This window comes from Schistocerca nitens, chromosome 3 (genome assembly GCF_023898315.1).
Source record: "Schistocerca nitens isolate TAMUIC-IGC-003100 chromosome 3, iqSchNite1.1, whole genome shotgun sequence".
Taxonomy (NCBI): Eukaryota; Metazoa; Arthropoda; class Insecta; order Orthoptera; family Acrididae; genus Schistocerca; species Schistocerca nitens.
Window position 1 is genome coordinate 86030449 of NC_064616.1, and position 27387 is coordinate 86057835.

The following is a 27387-nucleotide window of genomic DNA, read 5'->3' on the forward strand; positions in this document are numbered from 1 at the left end:
CCTGGAATATTAACTTCGTCTTCTTTCGTGAAGGAATTACGGAAAACTGTATTTAGTAACTCTGCTTTAGTGGCACCATCATCGGTAACATTTCCATTGCTATCATGCAGTGACGGTATTGACTGTTTTTTGCCACTGGTGTACTTTACATATGACCAGAATCTCTCTGGGTTTACTACCATATTTTGAGACAATGTTTCATTGTGGAAACTATTAAAAGCATCTCACATTGATGTCCACACTAAATTTCGAGCTTCCGTGAAACTTAGCCAGTCTTGGGGATTTTGCGTTCACATGAATTTGGCATGCTTTTTCGTTGCTTCTGCAACAGTGTTCTGACGTGTTTTGTGTACCATGGTGGATCAGTCCCGTCTGTTATTAACTTATGCGGTATGAATCTATCCATTGCTGTCAATACTGATCTTTGAATTTGAGCCATATTTTATCTACACTTACATCATTAGCTTTGAAGGAATGGAGACTCACTCTTATGAAGGCATCAAGCAGAATTTTTATCTGCTGTTTTAAATAGATATATTTTGCGTTTATTTTTAGTGGTTTTGGTTGATATGGTTTTTAGCCTCACTACAATGACCTTGTGTTCACTAATCCCCGTATCCGTCATGATACTCTCTATTAGATCAGGATTATTTGTGGCTAAGAGGTCAAGTGTGTTTTTGCAACCATTTACAATTCATGTGGGGTCATGAACTAATTGTTCAAAGTAATTCTCAGAGAAAGCATCTAGTATAATTTTGGAAGATGTTCTCTGTCTACAACCGGCTTTGAACATGTATTTTCACCAACAAATCGAGGGTAGATTGAAGTCTCCACCAATTATAAATGTATGAGTGGGGTACTTATTTTTAATGAGATTCAAGTTTTCTTTGAAGCATTGAGCTATTATATCATCTGAGTTGAGGGGTTGGTAGAAGGAGCCAATTATTATTATTTTAGTATGGCTTTTGAGTATAACCTCTGCCCATAGTAATTCGCAGGAACTATCTATTTCAACTTCAGTACAACATAAACTACTACCAACAGACACAAAAACACCACCACCTACTTTATTTAATCTATCCTTTCTGAACACTGTTTGCGCCTCTGTAAAAATTTCGGCAGAATTTATTTCCGGCTTTAGCCAGCTTTCTGTACCTGTAACAATTTCAGCTTCAGTGCTTTCTATCAGCTCTTGAAGCTCTGGTACTTTTCCAACACAGCTGTGACAATTTACAACTACCATACCGACTGTTGCTTGGGTGATTCTCGTCGTTTCTTTGCCCCGTACCCGTTCAGACTCGAGCCCTTTTTGATCTATCCCGAGACTGTCTAACCTAAAAGACCGCCAGCTCGACGCCACACAGCCCCTGCTACTTGTGTAACAGCCTCCTGTGTGTAGTGCACAACTGACTTATTTAGCCGAACCCGAAACACCACCACGCTATAGCGCAAGTCGAGGACATACCTTCACCGAGGAGTCAAGCAGTATATTGCTCCCTCCTACGTATATCTTGCGAAGAGACCATGAGGATAAAATCAGAGAGATTAGAGCCTACACAGAGGCATACCGACAATCCTTTCCACGAACAATACGAGACTGGAATAGAAGGGAGAACTGATAGAGGTGCTCAAGGTACCCTCCGCCACACACCGTCAGGTGGCTTGCAGAGTATGGATGTAGATGTAGAGGAATCTGCAACCTACACGGTTGCAGAACCGTCTGAGCCTCTGATTCAGACCCTCCACTCGGTTCTGTACCAAAGGTCCCCAATCGGTCCTGTCAACGATGCTGCAGATGGTGAGCTCTGACTTCATCTCACTAGCAAGACTGGCAGTCTTCACCAACTCGGATAGCTGCCGGAAACCAGAGAGAATCTCTTCCGATCCATAGCGACACACGTCATTAGTGCCGACATGAGCCACCACATGCAGTTGGCTGCACCCTGTACCCTTCATGACATCCAGAAGGACCCTTTCCACAACTTGGATGACTCCCCCCGATATGCACATGGAGTGCACATTGGCTTTCCAGTTGGGAATTGTATTTGTGCATAGAGGCTGTAGCTTGTGAAAGCTTATGACGTGGTTCATTACATTCTACTGGGGGAGGGGACTGGGAAGAGAAGGGGACAATGCTTACTAGGTCTTGGGCATTCCTAATTTATACCTGTCCTGCAGGATGATGCTAAATGATGAGCTCCCAAGGCATCTCAATAGTGTCTGGGTTCATGTTTGGTGAACCTACAGTTATCAGAGTTGAAGAGCGGCCACAGTTGACATTGTGTGTGGATCAGTGAGTACCATTCAACGCACTGAAGGTTTTGCAAACAAAGATCTGGTACAAAGGTCTTGAATTTAGTTTCCAGCCAGGCAAATTCATCATAATAGTATGACTTCTTTTTATGAGTGGAGGGTGTATTCGCTCCAGGACAACCGGGAATTTTTTCATCCAGGAAAAACCTGGGAATTGTTTGAAATTTTTCATGGTTTTAATTTTCAGTTAAATTTTTGTAATTTTGACTGGTAAGAGAATATTCTGTAGCAGAGAATATTACTATACCCCGCTACTGCAAAATAACACTGCAGCAATAAAACATAAACGAGAGAAAAATACCAAAATGAAATTTAAGTTACAAAGGAAATGCGCCGTTAACAACAAAACACAGCGCACACACAAGTGTCTGCCAACAGCAAAATGTATCGAAGGCCTTAGGATGAAGACTATGCAATACTTCGTAACAACAGACTGCTTCCGATGAGCTTGCCATAGGGCTCATGTGCATGCCCACTTCTGTCGCACAAGAGCTTCTCAGGCTACTTGAAGGTTGATGCTAACCAGAAATTCTTTTTCTGGCACGCCCAAGCTGCCAGATTTGCCCATACATGGAGCAGTGTGAGTTGTACTGGGGAGGTGGGTAGTCTCCACGTGACCTGTGTACGTTTAGTGATTTATCTGTTTCCTCTTAGGGCGCAGCTCCCCACATAAAATGAAAACAAAATGGATTTATGTGGCCGGGAGCTATCAAGTGAATTAAAATACATTCACAGAATTTCGGAAGGCTAAAATATATTACCAGTTTCAGTTTTCTGATTTTATTTCATTTCCATGTTTTTGGCAGTCAAGCAAGAACAATAAAGTTATTTTTGTCGCTTTGCTTGAGAAATTTGCCTTTTATTGATGTTTTCTGCTGAGGCAGTCAATTTATTTGAAACAAAGCATTTTATTCCTCAGTATAGGCTAGTTCGTTAAATTTCAGGTGCTTATTTTCATCTTCTGGCATGTATGGCATTTTGCAATAATAAAGAACCAAACAAGAGATAGTACAGTACTGGTACTCTGAGAAAATACACATCCCGATAACCACACAGGAAAGTGTAATATGAGGTTGGGTTCTACTACTTTGTGAATCTGGATATACAAATGTGCATTTAAAGCCGAATTATACATTTTAGTACGGTTTACTAAATTTTGATGCTCTTGTAGCATCCTCTGATGCCCTGTTTCTGTTATGACGTAGTGTAAGATATCTTAATGCATTATATTTACGAACATACGGGTTTCCTATGCCATCGTAGCTGTGCAAGCGCCAGTAACGCCTGTTTTCTGGCACACTCTGGCAAGTGCTGAAACATACCTATTTCTAACAGGTCTCGGGGTAAATATTGCGAACGGTGTTTTTAAAAGCGTTACTTTCAAAGTAAATTTCCTTTTGCACAAGGTGAATTATGGTAAGCCTAGTTTACACGATGACTCTAGGTTGCAGGCAACTGCACTACCGTCTACTGTGCATGCGCGCTGCGCGTTTGTGCAACTCGTCGGTGAAACTAAACACTTTTGGCGTCTTCTGACTTTGGCGACACTAGTTGCACAAGTTTTGATGTTACGTATGTTCTTAGAGTGTAGACAAACTGAAATATGAAGTGGGGAACGGAGAGTAATGTTCGCTTTTTGGATATCTGTGCTTTGCATAGGTGTTTGTGGGATTTAAGTGATGCCGATTACAAAAATAAGCAACATATTGCTGCCGCGGAGACTGTCATGTGCGATCATAACATAGATGGTTTGACAATATCTGAGCTGCAGGGTTAAATTTATTGAATTAGGAGTAAATATACAGCTGAATTAAGAAAAATACAACAAGTGTAATTCTAGCTGTGGCAGTGCTCTCGTCTACAAGACTAAAATCCTATCGTTAGAGTTGGCCAACTCTTTGTTAAGAAATATTGTTAGCAGGAGGGAAGGCTACACAAATTCAAGAAGCTGCATTCTTTATTCAATATTCATCTATTTAAAAAGTCACTGCAGTGCTCCACATTCGCATATGTTAGAATTTTGAAATATTGACACTGTACAGATCTGTCTTCAAGAGAGTAGTTTGCAAACCATTCTCTTCTTAATGTGGCCTGCTTTGAATAATTATTGTTGCTGAAGTTACTAATTATTACTGTTGATGTTAATAATTATTGGTGTTAATGAAATAAAAATAAAAATAAAAAAACTAAAACCGTATCTTATAGCATGCTGAGTGTTCTCGATTGTACTGCACGCAATATGATATATATAATTTCAGTTCTGGCACAGTGTTTCGTGCATTACAGTACCTTTATTCCTTATTGCATAATTAACTCTACTTAGGAGAAACTTTAACAATTCTGGTGACATTCTAAGATAATTAAAAGAACTTCTGGGATCTTCCGTTATAAATTATTTCAGCAAGGTTGCCAAGCAACCGAGTGTACGTCTTTTCTTCGTCCAATCATGAATTGAAACACGTTTCTTATTTTCTTCTTATGCACCGATTCCACACAACAAACTTTAACTCCATCACATCTCGTGCGACGTGCAGCTGCCAAAACTTTCATTTCAGACACGACTCGGGGACCCACAAAACGACAAAACTGAAATATACACTGGTTTTGTCTTGTCTACAGTCAAATATGAAACCATTTGCATGCAACTGATTCCGTGCAGCGAGTGGCACAACCCAATGTCGTCGTGTAAGCTAGGCTTTACATGTGACAATGTGCTATGAATTTCTTTAGTTACAGGGCGTTTGACACTCGTTTACAGCTCATTTTGAAGACCGGCCACTTAGAAGAATTTCGAGCCCAGAAGACTAGTCATTTATGTCATATTTTAAATTTTACTGGCACATTTGTGTGATGTTTCTTAAAGTGTAACACACACAAAAAAGATCGATATTAGATGTGAATGCTCAGCTTTTCTTGTAGATTACTAATTTTCGAGATCAATATTATCAGTGGAAAGCTTATCTGCATGACAAACCAACAATGTGCTACTTAATATGTTGCTTCCATAAAACACTCTCAGCACTTTCTGAGTTTGTAACTTGAACAGTGTTTCAAATGTGGAGCTACAGAATGCAACTGTAGACACATTAAGTGTTGAACATGTTAACCACTGTCATGTAGGAGTATAATGTAATTTCACTATAGAACTGCTTGGGCACTATTACTCTACACGAAAGCCTTAATATGACATATGGCATCTCTCTCTCGCAGATCGAATGCTCCAGTCGCATGGAGAACTCAATGCAAACCGTGAATTATTGTGGCATTCATTTTGCTTTCGTATTGGCATGAGAACAACACATCTTACAGGGAAGATAGAAGTTATGGTACATAGATTTGACATTAAGCCCTACGTCCCACCACCCATGAGGTGCGTCAGTTGTTTCAGTTTTGATCAGTTATAATCTTGCTGTACTTCAGAACCCATGTTTCTAAACTGTGGCAGAACACCACATGATGATTGCCCTTAACTGTGCACTAACTGCCTGGCCCATCACCCACCTCTGTCACCAATTCTGTCTGATTTTTTAAGAAGGAAAAGGAGATGTTGGCATAATGACAACAGATTGTCTATCGTACTTCAGAGTGGAGAAAAAGAAGAAAAGGATTCATCCAGCTGGTGTAACCACAAATATAGCAAAGGTTAAAGCTAGGTAATCTGTTCAAACTCATTAACAAAGTCCTAAATCAGTAAACTATTTGAGGGAGAAGTTACCATCTCCATTGTATGCCTCATATACTGCATCAGTAGATGCAAGCCGATGCCCTCCTACCCCTTCCTGCCATTACTGGAGACGTGGATCATCCTCCATGTCTCCCCCCCCCTCTCTCCATATCTCCCCCCTCTCTCCATATCTCCCCCCTCTCTCCATATCTCACCCATCTCTCCATCTCTCCATATCTCCCCCCTCTCTCCATATCTCACCCATCTCTCCATCTCTCCATATCTCCCCCCTCTCTCCATATCTCCCCCCTCTCTCCATATCTCCCCCCTCTCTCCATGTCTCCCCCCTCTCTCCATGTCTCCCCCCTCTCTCCATGTCTCCCCCCTCTCTCCATGTCTCCCCCCCTCTCTCCATGTCTCCCCCCCTCTCTCCATGTCTCCCCCCTCTCTCCATGTCTCCCCCCTCTCTCCATGTCTCCCCCCTCTCTCCATGTCTCCCCCCTCTCTCTCCATGTCTCCCCCCTCTCTCTCCATGTCTCCCCCCTCTCTCTCCATGTCTCCCCCCCTCTCTCCATGTCTCCCCCCCCCTCTGTCCATGTCTCCCCCCCTCTGTCCATGTCTCCCCCCTCTCTCTCCATGTCTCCCCCCTCTCTCCATGTCTCCCCCCCTCTCTCCATGTCTCCCCCCCTCTCTCCATGTCTCCCCCCTCTCTCCATGTCTCCCCCCCTCACTCCATGTCTCCCCACCTCTCTCCATGTCTCCCCACCTCTCTCCATGTCTCCCCACCTCTCTCCATGTCTCCCCACCTCTCTCCATGTCTCCCCACCTCTCTCCACGTCTCCCCCCCTCTCTCCACGTCTCCCCACCTCTCTCCACGTCTCCCCACCTCTCTCCACGTCTCCCCACCTCTCTCCACGTCTCCCCACCTCTCTCTCCACGTCTCCCCACCTCTCTCTCCACGTCTCCCCACCTCTCTCTCCACGTCTCCCCACCTCTCTCTCCACGTCTCCCCACCTCTCTCTCCACGTCTCCCCACCTCTCTCTCCACGTCTCCCCACCTCTCTCTCTCTCTCCACGTCTCCCCACCTCTCTCTCTCTCCACGTCTCCCCACCTCTCTCTCTCTCCACGTCTCCCCACCTCTCTCTCTCTCCACGTCTCCCCACCTCTCTCTCTCTCCACGTCTCCCCACCTCTCTCTCTCTCCACGTCTCCCCACCTCTCTCTCTCTCCACGTCTCCCCACCTCTCTCTCTCTCCACGTCTCCCCACCTCTCTCTCTCTCCACGTCTCCCCACCTCTCTCTCTCTCCACGTCTCCCCACCTCTCTCTCTCTCCACGTCTCCCCACCTCTCTCTCTCCACGTCTCCCCACCTCTCTCTCTCCACGTCTCCCCACCTCTCTCTCTCCACGTCTCCCCCCCCTCTCTCTCCACGTGACCCCCCCCTCTCTCTCCACGTGACCCCCCCCCCTCTCTCTCCACGTGACCCCCCCCCTCTCTCTCTCCACGTGACCCCCCCTCTCTCCACGTGACCCCCCCTCCCTCTCTCTCCACGTGACCCCCCCTCCCTCTCTCTCCACGTGACCCCCCCTCCCTCTCTCCACGTGACCCCCCCTCCCTCTCTCTCCACGTGACCCCCCCTCCCTCTCTCTCCACGTGACCCCCCCTCCCTCTCTCTCCACGTGACCCCCCCTCCCTCTCTCTCTCCACGTGACCCCCCCCTCCCTCTCTCTCTCCACGTGACCCCCCCCTCCCTCTCTCTCCACGTGACCCCCCCCCTCCCTCTCTCTCCACGTGACCCCCCCCCCTCCCTCTCTCTCCACGTGACCCCCCCCTCTCCCTCTCTCTCCACGTGACCCCTCCCCCTCTCCCTCTCTCTCCACGTGACCCCCCCTCTCCCTCTCTCTCCACGTGACCCCCCCCTCTCCCTCTCTCTCCGCACGTCTCCCCCCCCTCTCTCTCCGCACGTCTCCCCCCCTCTCTCCGCACGTCTCCCCCCCCTCTCGCTCCGCACGTCTCCCCCCCTCTCGCTCCGCACGTCTCCCCCCCTCTCGCTCCGCACGTCTCCCCCTCTCTCGCTCCGCACGTCTCCGCCCCCCCTCCCCCTCTCGCTCCGCACGTCTCCGCCCCCCCCCCCTCCAATCCTTTCAACACAACCAACTGGTGACACTACAAGCTGCTAGAATGAATGTCTTTCTTGATGTCTGAAAACTAGAAATTTGCACAGTGACCCTTACAATCCTCCACATCTTTTTTTGTCCCTTCGTGAATGTGTTTCCTGGAAACTACGTGAATCTCGTGAACTTCGTGTAGATATTATACGTAATGGCTTAAAGATGACATTACGTCCAGGAGTACTAGTTTTGACCGAGTAGAGTCCGCTTTCACTATAATTGTCAATGTGACATTTCAGGCATGTATAGGAAGTAATTAAAAATATTTTGTCTGAATCTTGAGGGAAATTAAATCCTCTGCTAGACTGGTGATTGTGAATTCTGGACAAAACTGCACTAATGAAAAGTTATTAAGGTGAACCCACTGACATATTTAACTTTTCCAATTTCTTGACATTTTTACGGATTTTCACAGCCTCATATATCAATAACTGTTCCGAATTTTCCAACATGTTATAGGGTCATTCCATGTCAGTTCAACCAAAGGCTCCAGCTCATAATCTCAGATTTGACTGAAATTCAGTACACTAATTCTATCATGTGTGGAACACTCGTGTACAAAGTATTAGTTTCCCCTGCCAATTAGTTCCAGAATTATGACTTGTGAAAGAAGGTGGCGTGATCCGGAAATTGCAACCCACATCTGGCAATCTATCTTCAGACCCAACTTCAGGTCTTAAATAACTTAGGAACTATTCCACACAGTCCAGTGAAATTTTTACAACCCAGTAACATCCATTTAGAGAACAAACTCCATGAATCAGAACACCAACTACATATTTCTGAGGGAAAATAAAAAATTCTAAAATGTGGTTTAAAAAATGTAATAAGTTAAAAGGTACATATTGTAGGTGCCCTCTATGCCAAATATAATTCACTCAAAAAGGGTATAAATTTTTGTGGTAAGCTTAATGTGGCCTAAACACACACAGAACTCATGCCCATATCAGTCACAAAAACTGAGTTACATGCACACAAAAATACAAAAATTTGAAAAATTACCTGAAAAACATGGGTTTTCAAAGTGTGGTAGCACAAAAGGGTCAAGTGGTATGCAAGCCAAATTTCACACACTGTAGACCATAATGATATATATCTCAAAATTTCAGCATGTTATTGCAAGACATTTGTGTACAATGGAAGTTGACAGATGTATTTGGTGATGTGGCCATTGTTCCACAACACAATTTTGTAAAAACATATCGTAAACTGTTCTGCCTCTTGTTATCCTCTCCCACAACTGTTTAATCACTAAGCAACAACATAATAGACAAATTAACACAACCTATCTGTGGTGTCACCGCCAGACACCACACTTGCTAGGTGGTAGCTTAAATCGGCCGCGGTCCATTAGTACATGTCGGACCCGCGTGTTGCCACTGTCAGGATCGCAGACCGAGCGCCACCACAAGGCAGGTCTTGAGAGACGTACTAGCACTCGCCCCAGCTGTACGGACAACATTGCTAGCGACTACACGTGCGAAGCCTTTCTCTCAATTGCCGAGAGACAGTTAGAATAGCCTTCAGCTAAGTCCATGGCTACGACCTAGCAAGGCGCAGTTAACCATATCTGGAGAGAGTCTCACTTGTATTATCAAGAGCAATGTACAACAAGAAATTAAAATTAAGTATACAAGAAGCTCCGTTCTTTTCTTTATAGCTTTCATCACGTATCCTGTTTCAGACTTAACGCCAGTCGGCGTGTGTGTACGCGTGCCTTTCGGCTACTTCAGTGTGGCGTAGCTAGCTTGTTACGCCACAACACTATCATTAATGTTTACTGCTCCTTAACTGCTAAAAACCAATTGATTATGCTTCGAACAGAAGTTCTCCCACACTTTAGCTACTGTGCTCTGTACATTGAGTGGCAAATTGTACTGTCTTCCTGACACTGTGGTAGGAACTGGAACTGTCATAAGAATATCTTCAAAAGGAATCCAACACCTGTCTGCCAAACATGGCCAATGAAATGATCTTGCTGGTCCTGCTGGTGCCATGAAGTTCAGAAATACATCACCTTCTGCTTCACAGCACTCTGCAACACATCCTAAGTACCATTTGTCATCACAAACAGCAATAACATAGCAACCTGGTTGTATGTTGCTGTTTTTGCTTCTGAATCCTGAGTCAGAGACACTGTGAAGACACATGTTGTGCATGAACCTATAGTTATAACCGGACAGTCTGCTCATCTGCACATTGTCAGAGTCCGCTGGAGAGAAGTGATGATGGCTCCTTGTGCCTGCAACAGTTTTAACGTGTTTTAATCTGCTTTTTAGCATCTCTTAGACTGATTTCACCTCATCTTTCGAAACCTAGAATGATTGTATGCCAGAGATATTTTTCTGTATCCAGGTAAATAATTGAAGAGGTGTTAGAATGTGACCTCCTGTAGGGTGCTGCAGACTAGGTCGTGATGCCATGTGCTTAATGGTAGCACAAGTACCATCACATACATTTTTACTATGACCTGTTGCGAAAAAATTCCATCTGCATGAATCTGAAAATCATGGTAATGCATGCATAAATTTTTTAGATTTTTACAGTTTTTGTACTGACTAGCTGCTCCATCACTGAAGTATTTTGCAAAATGTATGTGAAGCAGCTTGTTTTTCACATATGCCATGACAGTGCGAATGTGGGCATGAACTGTAATGGCATCATGAATTAAACAGTCACTAAAAATGCACAGGTTCATGACAGACACATCACATGATTCACCTCTATAGTAAATCGCAAATGGCTGAAGAGTTGCTTGACTGTTGTCACAATGATATCCTTGGATAGCATCTTGAACTATAAATGCATAATTTTCAGAAAAGTCTAGTATAACTATAATTTCATCTTGTTTCAAATTATCCTTACAAAACTGGAGATAAGCCAATTGTGCTGTTGCTGTGAAGCTCTGTGTGGTCAGTTTGTCCATATTTTGACAACACATATCAACAGAATCTTCCACTGTAATTTGCTTTGTTTCAAGACTTGTGCGATCCATGTGTGTCCATTGTTTATAAGAAACAAGTTCATCATCATTCATAAGGAGTTCACCATACAGTTTGTTATTCATGTGTTCTGCAAGATTTGCCTTACCAGGACACTTTTCACACCTGTGTATCGTGCACTGGTAGGAACTGATGTCACACACTAGCAGCTTCATTGCACCTTTGTAATCCAGACCAGAATCCTTTATAGCAGCAAACATCAGCTTAGCATTTTGATGGGTCTCACATACACAAACATCGTGTGTGCCCCTTGCACTTACAGGCACAACCCATTTTGGCTGAAGATTGAAAAAAGATGATAAACCTACTTTGGTATTGGAATACTTTTCCTTGAATTATACATATAGTTCTGATATGTTGCATAGCAACAGTCTTTTTTGCATCTGTACACGTACATTTCCCATTTTCATCGTTACATAGTCCTTTTTTTTCCAGGCATTATTCGTCTGTAGTCATTATTTTCATAAAACTCCGACACTAGCACCTTTATTTCTGAACTCAGTTGCTTACCCTGAGCCTGCTGCAGTTGTGGAAGCACTCCTTGGGTTGCTTGCTTTACCATATATGTAGAAACATTGAATTCCTTTGCAGTGTAGTCAATAGACCAGCTGGAAGGTGCAAGGGTAAGAATAGCTACTTTTTTCTGGCGTGTGGATACGGCACATTTTTCTTTAAAATCATACACAATTTTGTGCAAATCAGAGCACTTCTGGCATGATTTCTGTTTCTTTGGAGCAGATAGTTCTTCCTCTTCCACCATTCATGTTTTAATTCCATTTGAGCTTCCTGTAGTTTTCTTCTGCCATAGCTGGGCCTGTCTCTTTTCCCATCTTTGTGTGTCTTCATGGGAGACAAACCAAGAGCAGTCACTGAAGTATTTAATTGCTCATCCGCTGTGGTTGTAGGCGGCTGATACTCTTCGTCACTGTCATGTAAATTATCAGAATATTCTTCATGTTTTAGCATTGTAACACACCTGGAACATAATTTTTGTCCTGGTTTCATGCTAAGTCCCATGCACTGATTCACTTTCAATACTGATTTTATATCAATTTCTCTGAGGATACACTTCACAGTCTTCTTATGAATCCAAAATGGATCAAAACAACTTCTTTGTAGGAAAGAATACTTATCCAGAAACACTTTCATATGATAACAAACACTAAAGTTTCCTGGACCTGTACTTGTGCCCACAGGATGTATCCCGGATCTCCATAGCAACAAATCTTGGTCCGATTCATCCAGATCATACAGTACAAAGTGAATGCCACATTTTGTTCCATATGTTGTTTTATGACATTCAGATGCTTGTGCTCTACCAATACTGCAACTTGTTTGAACAAAACCACCACTATTCTGCCTGTGTACTGACTTTCCACAACAGTACTGACCAGTCTGAACTAGAATTTTAAAAACATGGGTAACCTGTAATTGTTGCTCGTTTCCTTTGTTGTTATTGCCTAACAATGACTGATTCTGTCCCTGAAAACTACCATTGTTTAACTTTCTGTTGCGTAATGGTTCCCAACAATTGCTGCAGCTTTATCTGAAACAAGCTGTCTGCGTCATCACTATTACTTGCTAGATCGTGTTAAAAGAAACATAACCAAATACATCTCTGTCAACTTTTATTGAACACAAATGCCTTGCAATAACAAGTTGAAATTTTGCCACATATAATAATATGGTCTACTTATGCAGTGTTTGAAATTTGGCTTGGATATCACTTGTCTCTTTTGTGCTACCACATTTAGAAAATCCATGTTTTTCAGGTAATTTTTCAAATTTTTGTATTTTCGTGAGCATGTAACTCTGTTCATGTGACTGATATGGGCAAGATGAGTTCTGTGTGTGTTCAGGCCACATTAAGCTTACCACAAAAAAATTTATTCCCTTTTTGAGTGAATTGTATTTGGCATAGAGGGCACCTACAATATGTATCTTCTTTTAACGTATTACATTTTTTTAATCACATTTTGGAATTTTTTTATTTTCCCTCAGAAATATGTTATTGGTGTTCTCTAAATGGATGTTACTGGGTTGAAAAAATTTCACTCGACTGTGTGGAATAGTTCCAAAGTTGTTAAGACCTGAAGTTGGGTCTGAAGATAGACTGCCAGACGCGGGTTGCAATTTCCGTGTCACGCCACCTTCTTTCACAAGCCATAATTTTGGAACTAATTTGCAGGGGAATTAAAATTTCGTACATGAGTGTTCCACACTTGGTAGCATTGGCGTGCTAAATTTCAGCCAAATCTGAGACTATCAGCTGGAACATTTTCTCAAATTGGTTGAATTGACGTGGAATGGCCCTATACATGAAACTTGCAGGAAATTAACGCTCTTTTAAATTGATAAAATTTTTTACCTGAAATGCACTGGATGCAAGTTACTGAGGGACAACTGAAAAAAGTGTCATATCTTAGTGGTTTTTTCAAGATGATGGATAATGTACAAGTGGGAGAAGGTCTAAAACTTGATGTTTTTTTTTTTTATTTTTTTTTTTTTTTTTTTTTTTTTTTCCACGAGAAGGGTAATACGTACAACATACCTGAAAACAAAATTATGCCACCGTTTGCTACCCTACGTCCCTTTCAGATCTGTCTCTACTGGGCTATTTGGCCAAAACCTGAATGTGTTTGTCTTTTCATTGTGTCTGTCTGCAACTCAGCATGTCATCTTTAGAGTAAGGGGCAGTCTATCCTTCCCATAATATTGTTGATATTCCAACCTGGATTTCCACTATTTGTCTGTGTTTAAATAAGTCAGGTGTATTTTAATGTCAAGAGTGATTACAGCTTACGTCACATTGTCACATGAAAAGCTAGTTTGAAACTACACTGAAGCACCAAAGAAACTGGCATAGGCATGCGTGTTCAAATACAGAGATACGTAAACAGGCAGAATACGACGCTGCAGCAGTCATCGCCTGGCGCAGTTGAGTTGTTAAATGGGTTACTGCTGCTACAATATGAGGTTATCAAGAGTTAAGTGAGTCGGAATGTGGTCTTGTAGTTGGCACACGAGCGATGGGCCACTGCATCTCTGAGGTAGTAATGAAGTGGGGATTTTCCCATACGACCATTTCACAAGTGTACCCTGAGTATCAGGAATCCGGCAAAACATCAAATCTCTGACATTGCTGCAGCCGGGAAAAGATCCTGCAAGAACGGGTCCGACAGCGACTGAAGAGAATGCTTCAACATGACGGAAGTGCAACCCTTCAGCAAATTGGTGCAGATTTCAATGCTGGGCCATCAACAAGTGTCAGGGTGCGAACCATTCAATGAAACATCATGAATATGGGCTTCAGGAGCCGAAGGCCCACTCGTGTATGCTTGATGATTGCACAACACAAAGCTTTACGCCTTGCGTGAACCCATCAACACCGACATTGAACTGTTGGCTACTGGAAACATATTGCCTGGTTGGATGAGTTTCATTTCAAATTGTATGTATACAGGAATGGACACAACCTCATGAATCCATGGACTCTGCATGTCAGCAGGGGACTGTTCTAGCTGGTGGAAGCTCTGTAATGGTGGAGGGCATGTGAAGTTGGAGTGATATGGGACCCCTGCTATGTCTAGATATGACTCTGACAGATGACATGTACATAAGCGTCCTGTCTGATCACCTGCGTCCACACATGTCCATTGTGCATTCTGACAGTTGTGGGCAATTCCAGCAGGATGATGTGAAACCCCCAAACATCCAGAATTGCTACAGAGTGGGTACAGGAAAACACTTCTGACTTTAAACACTTCCGCTGACCACCAAACTTCCGAAACATGAACATTATTGAGGAGATCTGGGTTGCCTTGCAACGTACTGTTCAGAAGAGATCTCCACCCCCTCGTACTCTTACGAATTTATGGACAGCCTTGCAGGATTCTGTGTGTCGGTTCCCTCCATCACTACTTCAGACATAAGTCGAGTCCATGCCCCGTTGTTTTGCAGCAGTTCTGCATGCTCGCGGGGGCCCTACACGATATTAAGAAGGTGTACCAGTTTCTTTGGCTCTTCAGTGTATTTACCATCTACAATATATTACTTTTGTTACAGTTTTTGGTCTTTTTTTACTCACCTGAACATTTTGTTATCTGAAGCAGTTTGATACACTTCAAAAGAATAAATTGTAACTCTTCCTTTTTGGATTGCCTGTGGTTAACACTATTTGTTCTGTTTTGACATTATTATGTAGTAATAGATGTGGCCTTGTTGTGTGATATAAAGCTGTGTAATAGAATTGGCTAAACATTTTTGCGTTTTAATTAAATTTTTATTTTTCCATATCTGAAATTTCCATTGTAATAAACAACAGATTACCCAACATGTTGATTGATGGTATTTTCAGACGTGTGTCAGTGCAAATCGTTTCTTAGTGCAAGAAAATGTATTTGATCAATTTGTGTCAATGCTGAAGCAAGAGATGGTACAGCAACTTCGTCTGGGTGACACCACCAAACCAGAAAACAATCTTGGTCCACTAATCAACCAGCCTCAACTAGAAAAGGTATGCATATTTTTCCTGTAATTTCATGTTTAAATTGTATTTCAACTTTGCAATCAATTTCTGAATTTTTGATCAGAATAGTGGAATAAATCTCTCATCTGAATAATGTTTGTGATCTATTCGATAAGGCGTCTGAACACACACACACTCAAGTTAATCATATAATAAGACCTCGGCCAGACATTATGCTGAATACTGCAATGGACTGTTAGGTTTTGCACTGTGTGACCAATGAGAAATACACACTGATCAGCCAGAACATCACCTACCTAATAGCCAGTGTGTACACCTTTGGCACAGATAAAAACGGTGATGTGTCGTGGGATGGAAGCAGTGAGGCCTTGGTTTGTTACAGGAGAGAGTTAGCACCACATCTACATCGGCACATCCCAGATGTGTTCAATCGGGTTCAGATCTGGTGAGCGGGAGGGACCAGCACATAAATTGGAACTTGCCACTGTGTTCCCTGAACCACTCCATCACACTCCTGGCCTTGTGACATTGCACATAATCTTGTTGGAAAAATGCCAGTGCCTTCAGGAAACATGATCATCATGGTGACTTTCACAAGCTGCACCGATGCCCACGTGAATGTTCCCCAGAGCATAATGGAGCCTCCACCAGCTTGTCTCCATCCCACAGTACAGGTGTCAAGGAGCTGTTCCCCTGGAAGACGACAGATTCACACCCTCCCATTGACATCATGAAGAAGGTATTTGGTTTCATCAGACCATGCAACACACTGCCACTGTGCCAACGTCCAGTGCTGGTAGTCCAGTGTCCATTTCAGTCATAGTTGCCAATGTCGATGTGTTAACATCGGCACATGCATGGGCTGTCTGCTGCGGAGACCTGTCGTTAGGAAGTGTTCGGTGCACAGTCTGTTCACACACACTTGTACTCTGCCCAGCATTGAAGTCTGATGTTAGTTCCACCACATTTTGCTGCCTCTCGTGTTTTACCAGTCTGCCCAGCCTATGATGTCTGACGTCTGTAATGACAGGTGGCAGCCCAACCCTACAGCATCTGGATGTGGTTTCGCCACATGTTGAAGATTATCACCACAGCACTCCTCAAACACCCAACAAGCCATGCAGTTTCCGAAATGCTCGTGCTAAGCCTCCGGGCCATCACTATCTGCCTTCGGTCAAACTCAGATATAGCTCACGTCTTCCCCGTTCTACACACGGACAGCATGCTCACTGATACTACATGCACCGAGTGTGCGTCTGACCAACAGTTATTTCTCTCCGGGTGACACTACCATCACCTTCATGGGTTTATATCGGTAGTAAGTCGATGGTCATAATATTCCAGCTGATCATTGAGTAAGGTAATGGATGCATGTATATGTGACAATACTGCAACTGAAAACATTATATATTGGACACCCAAGAAAGCTTTCTTTAACATGTCAACATTACTCTGAGACTTGAAGATGGTCGCTTGACTGGGACTGGTTGTCGGTGAGTAAATAAGTGCTAAAGCAGCTTTTGATGGTTCTATATTGCTGTTCTTTAAATATATTAAAACTTTGAAACACTGTTTACAGAAAAGTATTACAAAAGAATGGTAATGACTTAAGTCGTGAAACAACTTGTATTTTGTAGAATATAGCATTTCTCGCAAGTTGCTATTTAGTTTTGTAGTTTCGTAGTTTAGTGTTTGTTTGTGTAACATTACCCCAGGAAATATTTATTAACAAAAGTATTAATTTGAATTAAAATCCATTCAACCATATAAGGTGGAACAGCATTGTGAGCCCTTAAAACACACTAATAAGCATGTCTGGTCTCATTACCCACGTGAAATCCATATATTTCAATCACAGCATCCAAAAATGTTGCATTTTACTGACAATTTAATTTTGTGTATCATCCAGATAATTTGGTTGGTTGGTTGGTTGGTTGGTTGGTTGGTTGGTTGGTTGGTGTGATTTGGGGGAAGGACCAAACTGCAAGGTAATCAGTCCCATTGGCTGAGGGAAGGAAGTGGAAGGAAATCAGCTGTGCCTTCTCAAAGGCACCATCCCAGCATTTGCCTAAAACGATTTAGGGAAATCGTGGAAACCTAAATCAGGATGGCTGGACATGGGTTTGATCCGTTATCCTCTCGAATGCAAATCCAGTGTGCTAACCACTGCACCATCTCACTTGGTCAGACAACTTGCATGCTGCCTGTCAGTCCTTCAAAGCTCCTTCCTTTATCCCCACCCCACTTGTCCTCTTGTCTCTGTGCAAAAAAGTAGATTTCCTGTAGATGCTAACACCACTACCTTTTCCAGCTTTGTAGCCCAGTCAAAGAACACCAAAAAAGGTAAGATAGGGGAAAAAGTTATGTTGTCACAAATTTTTGTAGAGTGGAAGGGGGAAAAGCCATGAACAACACACTACAAATCCTTACCAGTGGTATGTGAGTGTGTGGATGGGGTGGGGGTTCATTTAAAGATCACTTTTTAGATTTTTCTTGAGTAAATAGAAGACTGCAACTTCTAGCAAAAATATTTCCCAGCGCAAAATTAAACTATGTTAAATTTCCTACAAAAATTGTTCTATTCATTTTTTCTCTCGGAGTAATAGTTTATGCGTTGCAGGGGTTGGAAAATTGTAGATTACTTAAAATGTTTTGATGGTATAAAATTAATGCTTATAGTTTAGTGAAATGGGTTAAGAACAAATATAAAATGTGTGTATCTCGTCTAAGTACAACAGAACCATATTAAGGGCTAAATTGTATTCTGGGGCTGTGACAGGCTGAAGGGGAGTGGATGATGGAGGGTATAGATGTGTAAAGGAAGCTAGGTCCACGGATTGTGGTCATGCAGTTCCCTCATTCCTAGGTCAGCAAACCGAAGAGCAAGCAGGCAAATCCCCAATCTCTCTACCCCCTCTATATCATAATAAGCAACAACATGGCGTTTCACAAATTTATACTGACCCTTTTGTCATGTGCCTTGCGTCTCCCCCACACACCTGAGTGGCAGTTTCTTCTTCTTCTTCTTCTTCTTCTTCTTCTTCTTCTTCTTTTTCCCTTCACAAAGTGCTTTGAGGCAGATTCTATTAGGTCTATTAGGTCTACAACTTTTCTTCCGCCGTTTTGCAATAGACGGCAGTAGCAGCAAGTGGGGTTTGGGGGGTTGGTCATAGGTGTAATACAATAAGCTAGGGCATCTGCAAACGTAATGCCATAAAAATATTAGTCGATTTGTGATTGCATCATAAGATTATTCTTGATTAGGTACGTCAACTTATGTACCCATTTCCCGCCATTTGCGGGAAATTTTAATTTTCTGCTTTAACATTAAGAAATCTGTGGCTGTGGCCCTTAAAATGCTGGGTAAGACCCGAGGGAACTATTAATGGAAGAACGTGCAGAGAATGTTTTCATTGCCTTAAGAATGGTGATTTTTGATGTCAAAGATCGGCATGGCGGCGGAAGACAGAACGTTTTCGTAGCTACTGAAACACGTGAAGACAGTCACAGGACATCATTATCGAAAGGAATTGATCCGTTCAAGCCCAGCAGTGAAATTTAAACGCCTACAATACAGTGATAGACACGTAAAGGTATTTTTGCAGCAGGTTAGTGCTCGACCCCATGTTGCAGAACCTGTCAAAATATACATGGATACGTTGAAATGAGAAGTCCTATCCCTCCCGCCGTATTGTCCATACGTTTGCTCTCTCTGACTACCTCATTTTTCGATCAGTGACATACAGTCTCACTGACCAGCACTTCCAATCATATGAACAAGTGCAGAATTGAATCGATTCGTGGATCCCCACAAAAGACGCCCAGTTCTTCCGCCACAGGATTCATATGCTATCCGAAAGATGGGAGTATGTAGTGGCCAGCGATGGGCAATACTATGAATCATAATTTTTTTGTAAGTTTTTCACAATAAAGCCCCAAGCTTAGAGAAAAAACGGTGGAAGTAAAGTTGTAGACCTTATATGTAAACCTCTGCATGCTGTTCTACACTGCTGGAAGAAAAATTGATCTGTACGGCAGTTGTAGCATTCTTCAGAGGAAGGTGCCTACACATTCTTCCTTTTTCCTGAATTTTATAGTCATTTCTTTTCCTGTTATAACCTGTTCATACACACACTGAACATAATGCTTTTTCTAAACTGCAGAATTTGTTTCTGTGAGTCAAATAACATAATGTATAATATGGCAAAACTAAAATTAAGTCTTTAGTTTACAGCACGTGCAAACATATTTGTTTTTCTGTGATAAAAACAGGTTTTGCTTAGATGGTAAAAATATCTGATGAACTAACCAGCGTTAAGCTGCAGCTATGCTTATAACTCAAAGCCTTTCGTTTTGTAAGTCTTCCCTCATTCAATTAAGTATCAAGTAGAATACTGCAGTTAATAGTAACAACTCTTTTTCATCTCAATAATAATGCATCTTTCACTGCAGATTCCCGAAGCAGAAATGAAAAATACTCCATGATTTAAATGGTACTTACCTGGAAGGTATTAAATCTGTGTCAAAATGCTATTTTTTCTTATGAGCAGCCATAAAAAACACAAAATTTATGTTCTTAATTATTTAATGTTACAAAATAGTGTAGGCTTGAACTTTTTATGCATATATTATCAACTGTACCCATACCTTGTCTAGTTCAGAATCTGAAATCAAAATTCACTTATGGAAGATATCTGCACAAATCTCCATATTTTCATTTTTTATTTTGTACATAAAATTGTATTTCATGCCAAAGGCTGTTCCATTAATTTAATACTTACTGAATTTTGAGTCAGTCCTTTCATTTTGTCTTGTGGGAAGTGAAAAGTTTTCTTATTTTATCTGACTGTTAGATTATGGGAAAAAAATTACATTCTCACTGTAGATTCAACTTGTCTATTCATTATTTTCAGTATATATGCTACTGATGTCAAACGATGTGAAACAACACTAGTGTACTCTCTCTTTGTGAATAGCTGTTCATAGTCATGATGGCAAAAGAAGAGCCCTTACAGTTGAAGCTGGCACAATACAGTTGTCATGTGTCTACCATAACCAATCACACATGCAGTTTGGTGTGTCTCTATGATGATGCCTCATTGTTTCTGCAGTGGAACGAAAGACTATTGTTTTCAGCCACATAGTGTTGATACTGAGCCTTTTAGACTTCACACTTGAAAGCTGGCAACAATGCTGCCAGCTGCCGGGCGTTATCTTTCTTCACATGAATGATATTTGTGGCATTACAATGCTCCTCAGACTTTCAGAGGCGACAGGCAGCACAGGTTAAAATAGCAGTGATATAGCAGGAAAAAGGTTTCAAATGCTGTTTGGTTGGTTATTGTAAACCTTATTTTTTTTTTTTTTTTTGCCAGGTTGAATCAATAGTGAAAGATGCACTGCAAAAAGGTGCTAACCTTCATGTGGGTGGTAATCGTGCCTCTTCAGTTGGGCCATTATTTTATGAACCAACGCTTTTAACTGGTATTACTCCTGATATGAGGTGCTACAATGAAGAAATTTTTGGCCCTGTGGTCACTGTAATAAAGTAAGTATTCACATTTTTAAATAAGTTGTGGATGTACTGAAGTATATATTACTTAATATAAGTATAAAAAAGAAACATAAGCTGAATTTATTGTGATAAAAGATCTGTAGAGAGCAAGTTCTGTAAAGACAGAGCCATATTACTGTCACCTGTAACTAACATATAGCCACTCGTAAAAAATCACTGACAGGTGTTTAGCAAAGATATTGATTATCACTCTAAAGTGGGTTTCCTTCCCAGTCACTTATAGAATGTAGACCAGAACCTAACAAAGGTTGAGGGGAGAGTGTGTGTGTGTGTGTGTGTGTGTGTGTGTGTGTGTGTGTGTGTGTGTTACCTTAGTCAGGCACTTGTGAAATTAATACCTGAGAATTGTGATTTAAGCATTCAAATGGAAAATATGTGCACAAATTCACATGTATTGTGTAATGTGAAGTGGATACATTGATATATGCAAAGTAAGGTACTCCAGTAGAACATGCCTACAAGTCCTAAGAAACAGCACCCGTACAGTTCATAAAGGGACTGAGCGACCAAGAAGTGGAAGTTTGTAGAAAGCTGCACGAAGAAAAGGGTCTTGAATGAGATTTTCACTCTGCAGTGGAGTTTGCGCTGATATGAAACTTCCTGGCAGATTAAAACTGTGTGCCGGACCAAGACTCGAATTCGGGTCCTTTGCCTTTCGCGGGCAAGTGCTCTACCATCTGAGCTACCCAAGCACGACTCACGCCCTGTCCTCACAGCTTCACTTCCACCAGTAGAGCACTTGCCCACAAAAGGCAAAGGTCCCGAGTTTGAGTCTCGGTCCGGCACACAGTTTTAATCTGCCAGGAAGTTTCGTAAAAGTGTCTTGTTCATTACATATTATACACCAAGTTTCACACCCAATAAACTTCAAAATAGCTCTGAGCAAATGCAGTAGAAAGTCTTCTGTCCAGTAACCCTTGTTTTGTACCAATGTGACTAATGAAAGAACCAGATTAATTGAATACTGCCATGATTATTTATTTCCCAATGTTTGCAAAACATGGAGGTGAAGAAAATGAAAGAGGCAGCCTTAGAATCATCTGATAGCACTGCATCAGATGCTTCAACATGCTTTCATCAGTGCACTGTCACTTTTTGTTCGCTGTGAGAGTGAAGTAAATGAACCACTCATACAAAATTATTTGGTAAGTTGTCAGTGTTTTGTAGGTGACTATGAGGAAAACAATAGCTCAATTCAGTAACAGGATCTGGGATTCACACTAGCAAGACAAACTCTCTTTGTGAGCTCATGCTTGGCTACCATAGGCCCCCAACTTTTGCAGTGCCTTTTCCCTTTCTGTACTGCATGTTTATCCTCTTGCTATTATCTTCCCCCTCCCTTGGAGAACATGTCTTGGGTGTTTCCAGGAATGTGTTCTGAAGTTTCAGTAGCCCAGCATAGGAACCAGCCCTCCTTCCTTCATTCTCTATCTGCTCCCCTTCCTCCACTTTGGCATTTGAGATATCTCTTCTTCTTCTTCTTCTTCTTCTTCTTCTTCTTCTTCTTCTTCTTCTTCTTCTTCCTCTTTTTCCCTTTGTGTTCCTGAAGGCTTTTGCACGCATTTGACTCACAACAAATGTCTGGATAGTTCAGAATTCCCAGCCTTGGGTCGACAAATAGGGTTCGCACATACCCCCTGGTACATGCCAGGTCTAGGGGGACAGGGATGATTGCTTGAGCTGTTACTTTCCCAGTTGCCAATTGGTCCCTCTGTCTGGAGTTCAGAAGGTGAAACCTGAGGTGTGAACAATTGCCTAAGGCGAATAAGGGGGAGGGGGGGGGGGGGGTGGAGCCCCTGTTGGAAGGAGCCCCTGTTGGAAGGAGCACGCCATTGGAGATGCTGGCAGTCACCGGAGATTTTGTCGCAATAAGCCAATCATCTTCATCTCGGTCTATATCTACTAAAGGTAAGTGGAATGAAGCTAAAGCTTCAATGTCTTGCCCAGCTGCACCGCAGTTTCTCGTGTTGTCGTGTACCGAAGGAGGTCAGTCTTCTGCTACAGTTAATCCCTTTACTGTTCAGAAAGGTGTTGATGCAATTGCAGGCCCCATGAAATCCTGCTCTTGCTTGGTAATGGGACTTTGCTTCTGGAGACCATTTGTGATTTTCAAACCCTACATCTGTCTACAGCGTAGGTCCTCCATGGCTATTCTGTTCATGTCAAGGCCCATTATGCTGAATTCTACGCTTGGTGTTATTTATACTTGGCTGCTTGGTAGTCCGACCAAGAGGGAAATCCAGCATGATCTCTCTGATTGGGGCATCACTGTGGTCCAATGGGTAATTAAAAAGATTGGTGCAAACACTCATTTTCTCACATTTGATCAGGTAGTGCTTCCATCGAAGATGAAGACAGGCTATGAAGTTATCACGGTCCAACCAAACATTCCAGACCCAATGTGTTGTTACTAGAGTCAACGTTGTAACTGCACTCACATGTCCTGTCAAAACTTGGCCAAATGTGTTACTTGTGGTATACATGCTCATGAGGATGAGTGGGCCATTCTGGAGATCCCAGGTGAGGAAAAAGTCACTCACAAGTTGTTGGTTAGTTGCAAACCCTGCATTTTACTGTCTGTCACTTTTAGTACAGTTCTCGCTCCACGAAGGACACGTCACACAGGCTTGCTACCTCTAATTCAGTACTGCAGTTGTGAAATGGTCCAGTATCATGGTAGCATCCCTGTCTCCTTCTCCCAAAGCTGCACAACAAGGCACCAAATCTTCCCCTTTGACAGCAAAATCACCTGCTACACAACCGGGAGGTCGGAAATAACAAAAGGAATACTGCTGTGAAGACTTTTTACATCACTACAGCCAACAAATGTCTTGTTCATGGCATTACATCCAACAAGGAGGAATTACGGCTGCTCTTGGAATTGCAGAGTCCATTTGTTTTCTGCCTCAAAGAATCAAAATTGTCCTCATGACCACTTTGACTCTTACGTTTTCTTCCTGTCCACTTTGACCTCCCCCCCCCCTCACCTCACCCCCAATCACCACCACCACCCCAATCACCACCACCACCCCCCAATCACCACCACCACCCCCCAATCACCACCACCACCCCCCAATCACCACCACCACCCCCCAATCACCACCACCACCCCCCAATCACCACCCCCAATCACCACCACCACCACCACCACCATCCCCACCCCCAATCACCACCACCACCACCATCCCCACCCCCAATCACCACCACCACCACCATCCCCACCCCCAATCACCACCACCACCACCACCACCACCACCACCACCCCAATCACCACCACCCCCAATCACCACCACCCCCAATCACCACCACCCCCCCAATCATCACCACCACCACCACCACCACCACCACCACCACCACCACCACCACCAATCACCACCCCCAATCACCACCACCACCACCACCACCACCACCACCACCACCACCACCACCCCCCAGGGGGTCCACAACTCTTTTGTGTACATGTGCGTAGCGAGCACGGGACCCCGAGCTAATGTGGCCTTCCTTCCTTTCCGGGCTGCATACCTTCCCTTTCCGCATCCTTCCCCGTCCCTCATCTTCGCGCCCCCCCCCCCCCCCCCCCCCTCGCCTCTGGTTCTTTCCTTCCCTTTCTCTCCCTCTGGGAGTATGGTTTGTGCCTACGTCTGGAGACGGATGCTCGAAACTGTTACAAATTCCTTGCTTTCTACACTTGCAAGTCTTCGTCCTTCCTCTGTCCTTCTCTTTTCCTTCCCTCTTCTCTTTGCCCTTTTCTCCGCTGCGGCGTTTGAGACCCCTCTTCTTTCCTTTCCATTTCTCTTTTTTCCTCCCTGTGCGTGTCTGAAGGCCAACCCACGCACTTCCATGCGTAGCCGGTGACGGGGTAACGCGTAATTCCCCGCCCCGGGTAGACAGGTAGGACACGTACGTACCCCCTGGTAACGGCCAGGCCCAGGGAGGGGTGATTACCCGAGCTGATACCTTCCGAAAGTGCCGATTGGTCCCTCCATCCGTTTGTCGGGAGGTGTGACCTGAGGTGTGAACAATCACCTAAGGCGGGAGTGCCCTCAGTGAGGGCCCCCACAAGGGAGGAGCGCGCCATTGGAGACGCCGGTAATCATGGGGGATTCTTCCGCAATGGTTTCCTCACCTTCCACTATGTCTGCTCACAAACGTAAGTTCACTGAGTCTCAGTCACAGACAGTTCTTCCATCGTTGCCACAGTTCCTTGTTGTTTCTCGGTCTGACGAAGGTCACGACTTCTCCACGGTCAACCCTTTCATTATTCAGAAAGGTGTCGACGCAATTGCAGGTCCTGTAAAGTCTTGTTCCAGATTACGGAATGGCACCCTGTTGTTAGAAACAAACAGTGCCCTCCAGGCACAAAAATTGCTGCGTACTTCTCTGCTCCACACCTTCCCTGTCCGGGTGGAACCGCACCGTACCTTAAATTCCTCGCGTGGAGTCGTTTATACACGCTCCCTCGATGGATTGTCTGACGAAGAAATTCAGCACTACCTGTCTGACCAGGGCGTAACGGCTGTTCATAGAGTTACGAAAAGGGTTGACACGAACATCATTCCAACCCGCACTGTCTTCTTGACATTTGACAAAGTTCAACTCCCATCGAAAATCAAAGCAGGCTATGAGATAATTTCCGTTTGCCCTTACGTCCCAAACCCTACGCGTTGCTATCGATGTCAGCGGTTCAATCACACCAGCCAGTCCTGTTCCAATCCGGCCAAATGTGTTACGTGTGGCAAGGATGCCCATGAGGGTGCTTGTCCACCTCCATCCCCTCGCTGCATCAACTGTATGGGTGACCACGCTGCTTCCTCTCGAGATTGCCCCGTTTTTAAGGACGAAAAGCTCATCCAGGAAATTAGAGTGAAGGAAAAGGTGTCGACCTTTGCTGCTCGAAAATTATTCGCCAGTCGACAGCCCACCGTGCCTCAGACAGGCAAATACAGCACTGTCCTTGCTTCTCCTCGGCCAACAAAGGAGGCCGCCACGCAGACTTGCGACCTCACCTTTAGTGCCACAGTCGTCAGATCGGCCAGCGCAAAGATCGCCCGTTCAACCTCACCACTTTCGCCTGCCCACTCTATGGCTCACCCTTCGTCGGGTTCTGCTAAATCTTGAGCCCAAAAGTCAGACACCAAGTCTTCAAAAAAAGAGCATACTCGTGAAGAGTTTTTACGTACCGCAATTTCCCAACCATCGGTTCCTCCTTCATCTAAACATCATACTTCCAAGAAGGCTACAAAGAAACCCAGTTCCTCTCCTTCTCCGCCAAGGCGTGTCCCATCTACAGCTCCACCTGGCGGAAATCGCCCTCAGCCGTCTTCTGTGTTGCCGAGGCGCACTGCTGGTGGCCGATCAACCGGCCGATCGCTGGTGGCAGGAGCTGCTCTTGACCAACCTATGGATCAGGATCTTCTGCCTTCGGCTGAATGCCATTCCATGCTGTCGGTCGCAAGCTCTGAGCAGTCGTTGACAGCACCCTTGGTCACAATCCTCCATTTTCTGTTCACCCCATTTTCTGTTCACCCTATGTCCATTATCCACTGGATTATCCGCGGCATTCGAGCCAATCAGGATGAATTGTCGATCCTCTTACGATCCTACTCGCCGGTCATCTTCTGTCTTCAGGAAACAAAGCTGCGTCCCCATGACCGCTTTGTTCTCCCTCATTTTCAGTCCGTCCGATATGACCTCCCCTCTGTTGAAGGCACTCCAGCCCATGGAGGACTCATGATTCTTCTCCATGATACTCTCCATTATCACCCAATCCCTTAAACAGTTCCTTCCAAGCTGTCGCCGTCCGTCTTTCCCTTTCCGGATACACGTTCTCTATTTGTACTGTATACATTCCATCGTCCACACCAATGGCACGAGCTGATCTCCTTCATCTTCTTGGTCAGCTTCCACCCCCCTATTTGCTGGTTGGGGACTTCAATGCCCACCACCCGCTTTGGGGATCTCCACATCCTTGTCCACATGGCTCCCTATTGCTAGACGTCTTCCACCAAGCGGATCTAGTTTGCCTCAACACTGGGGTCCCCACATTTTTGTCTGCCTCCACGACAAATTTATCTCATTTGGACCTTGCGATCGGTACTGTTCCGCTCGCTCGGCGCTTCGAATGGTTCGCCCTTGATGATACACACTCGAGTGACCACTTCCCATGTGTCCTT

At 43.8% G+C, this 27387-nt stretch overlaps 1 protein-coding gene across 2 annotated transcripts in view; it reads left to right on the forward strand.

Moving 5' to 3' along the window:
- The window catches only part of LOC126248057 (succinate-semialdehyde dehydrogenase, mitochondrial), a 217182-nt gene that overhangs the window by 159512 nt on the left and 30283 nt on the right, over positions 1-27387 (forward strand). For both annotated transcript variants that reach the window (XM_049948694.1, XM_049948695.1), the window contains exons 7-8: positions 15508-15666; positions 21015-21187. In XM_049948694.1, coding sequence (XP_049804651.1) covers positions 15508-15666; positions 21015-21187 — 332 coding nt within the window. The remainder of the gene's footprint in view (positions 1-15507; positions 15667-21014; positions 21188-27387) is intronic.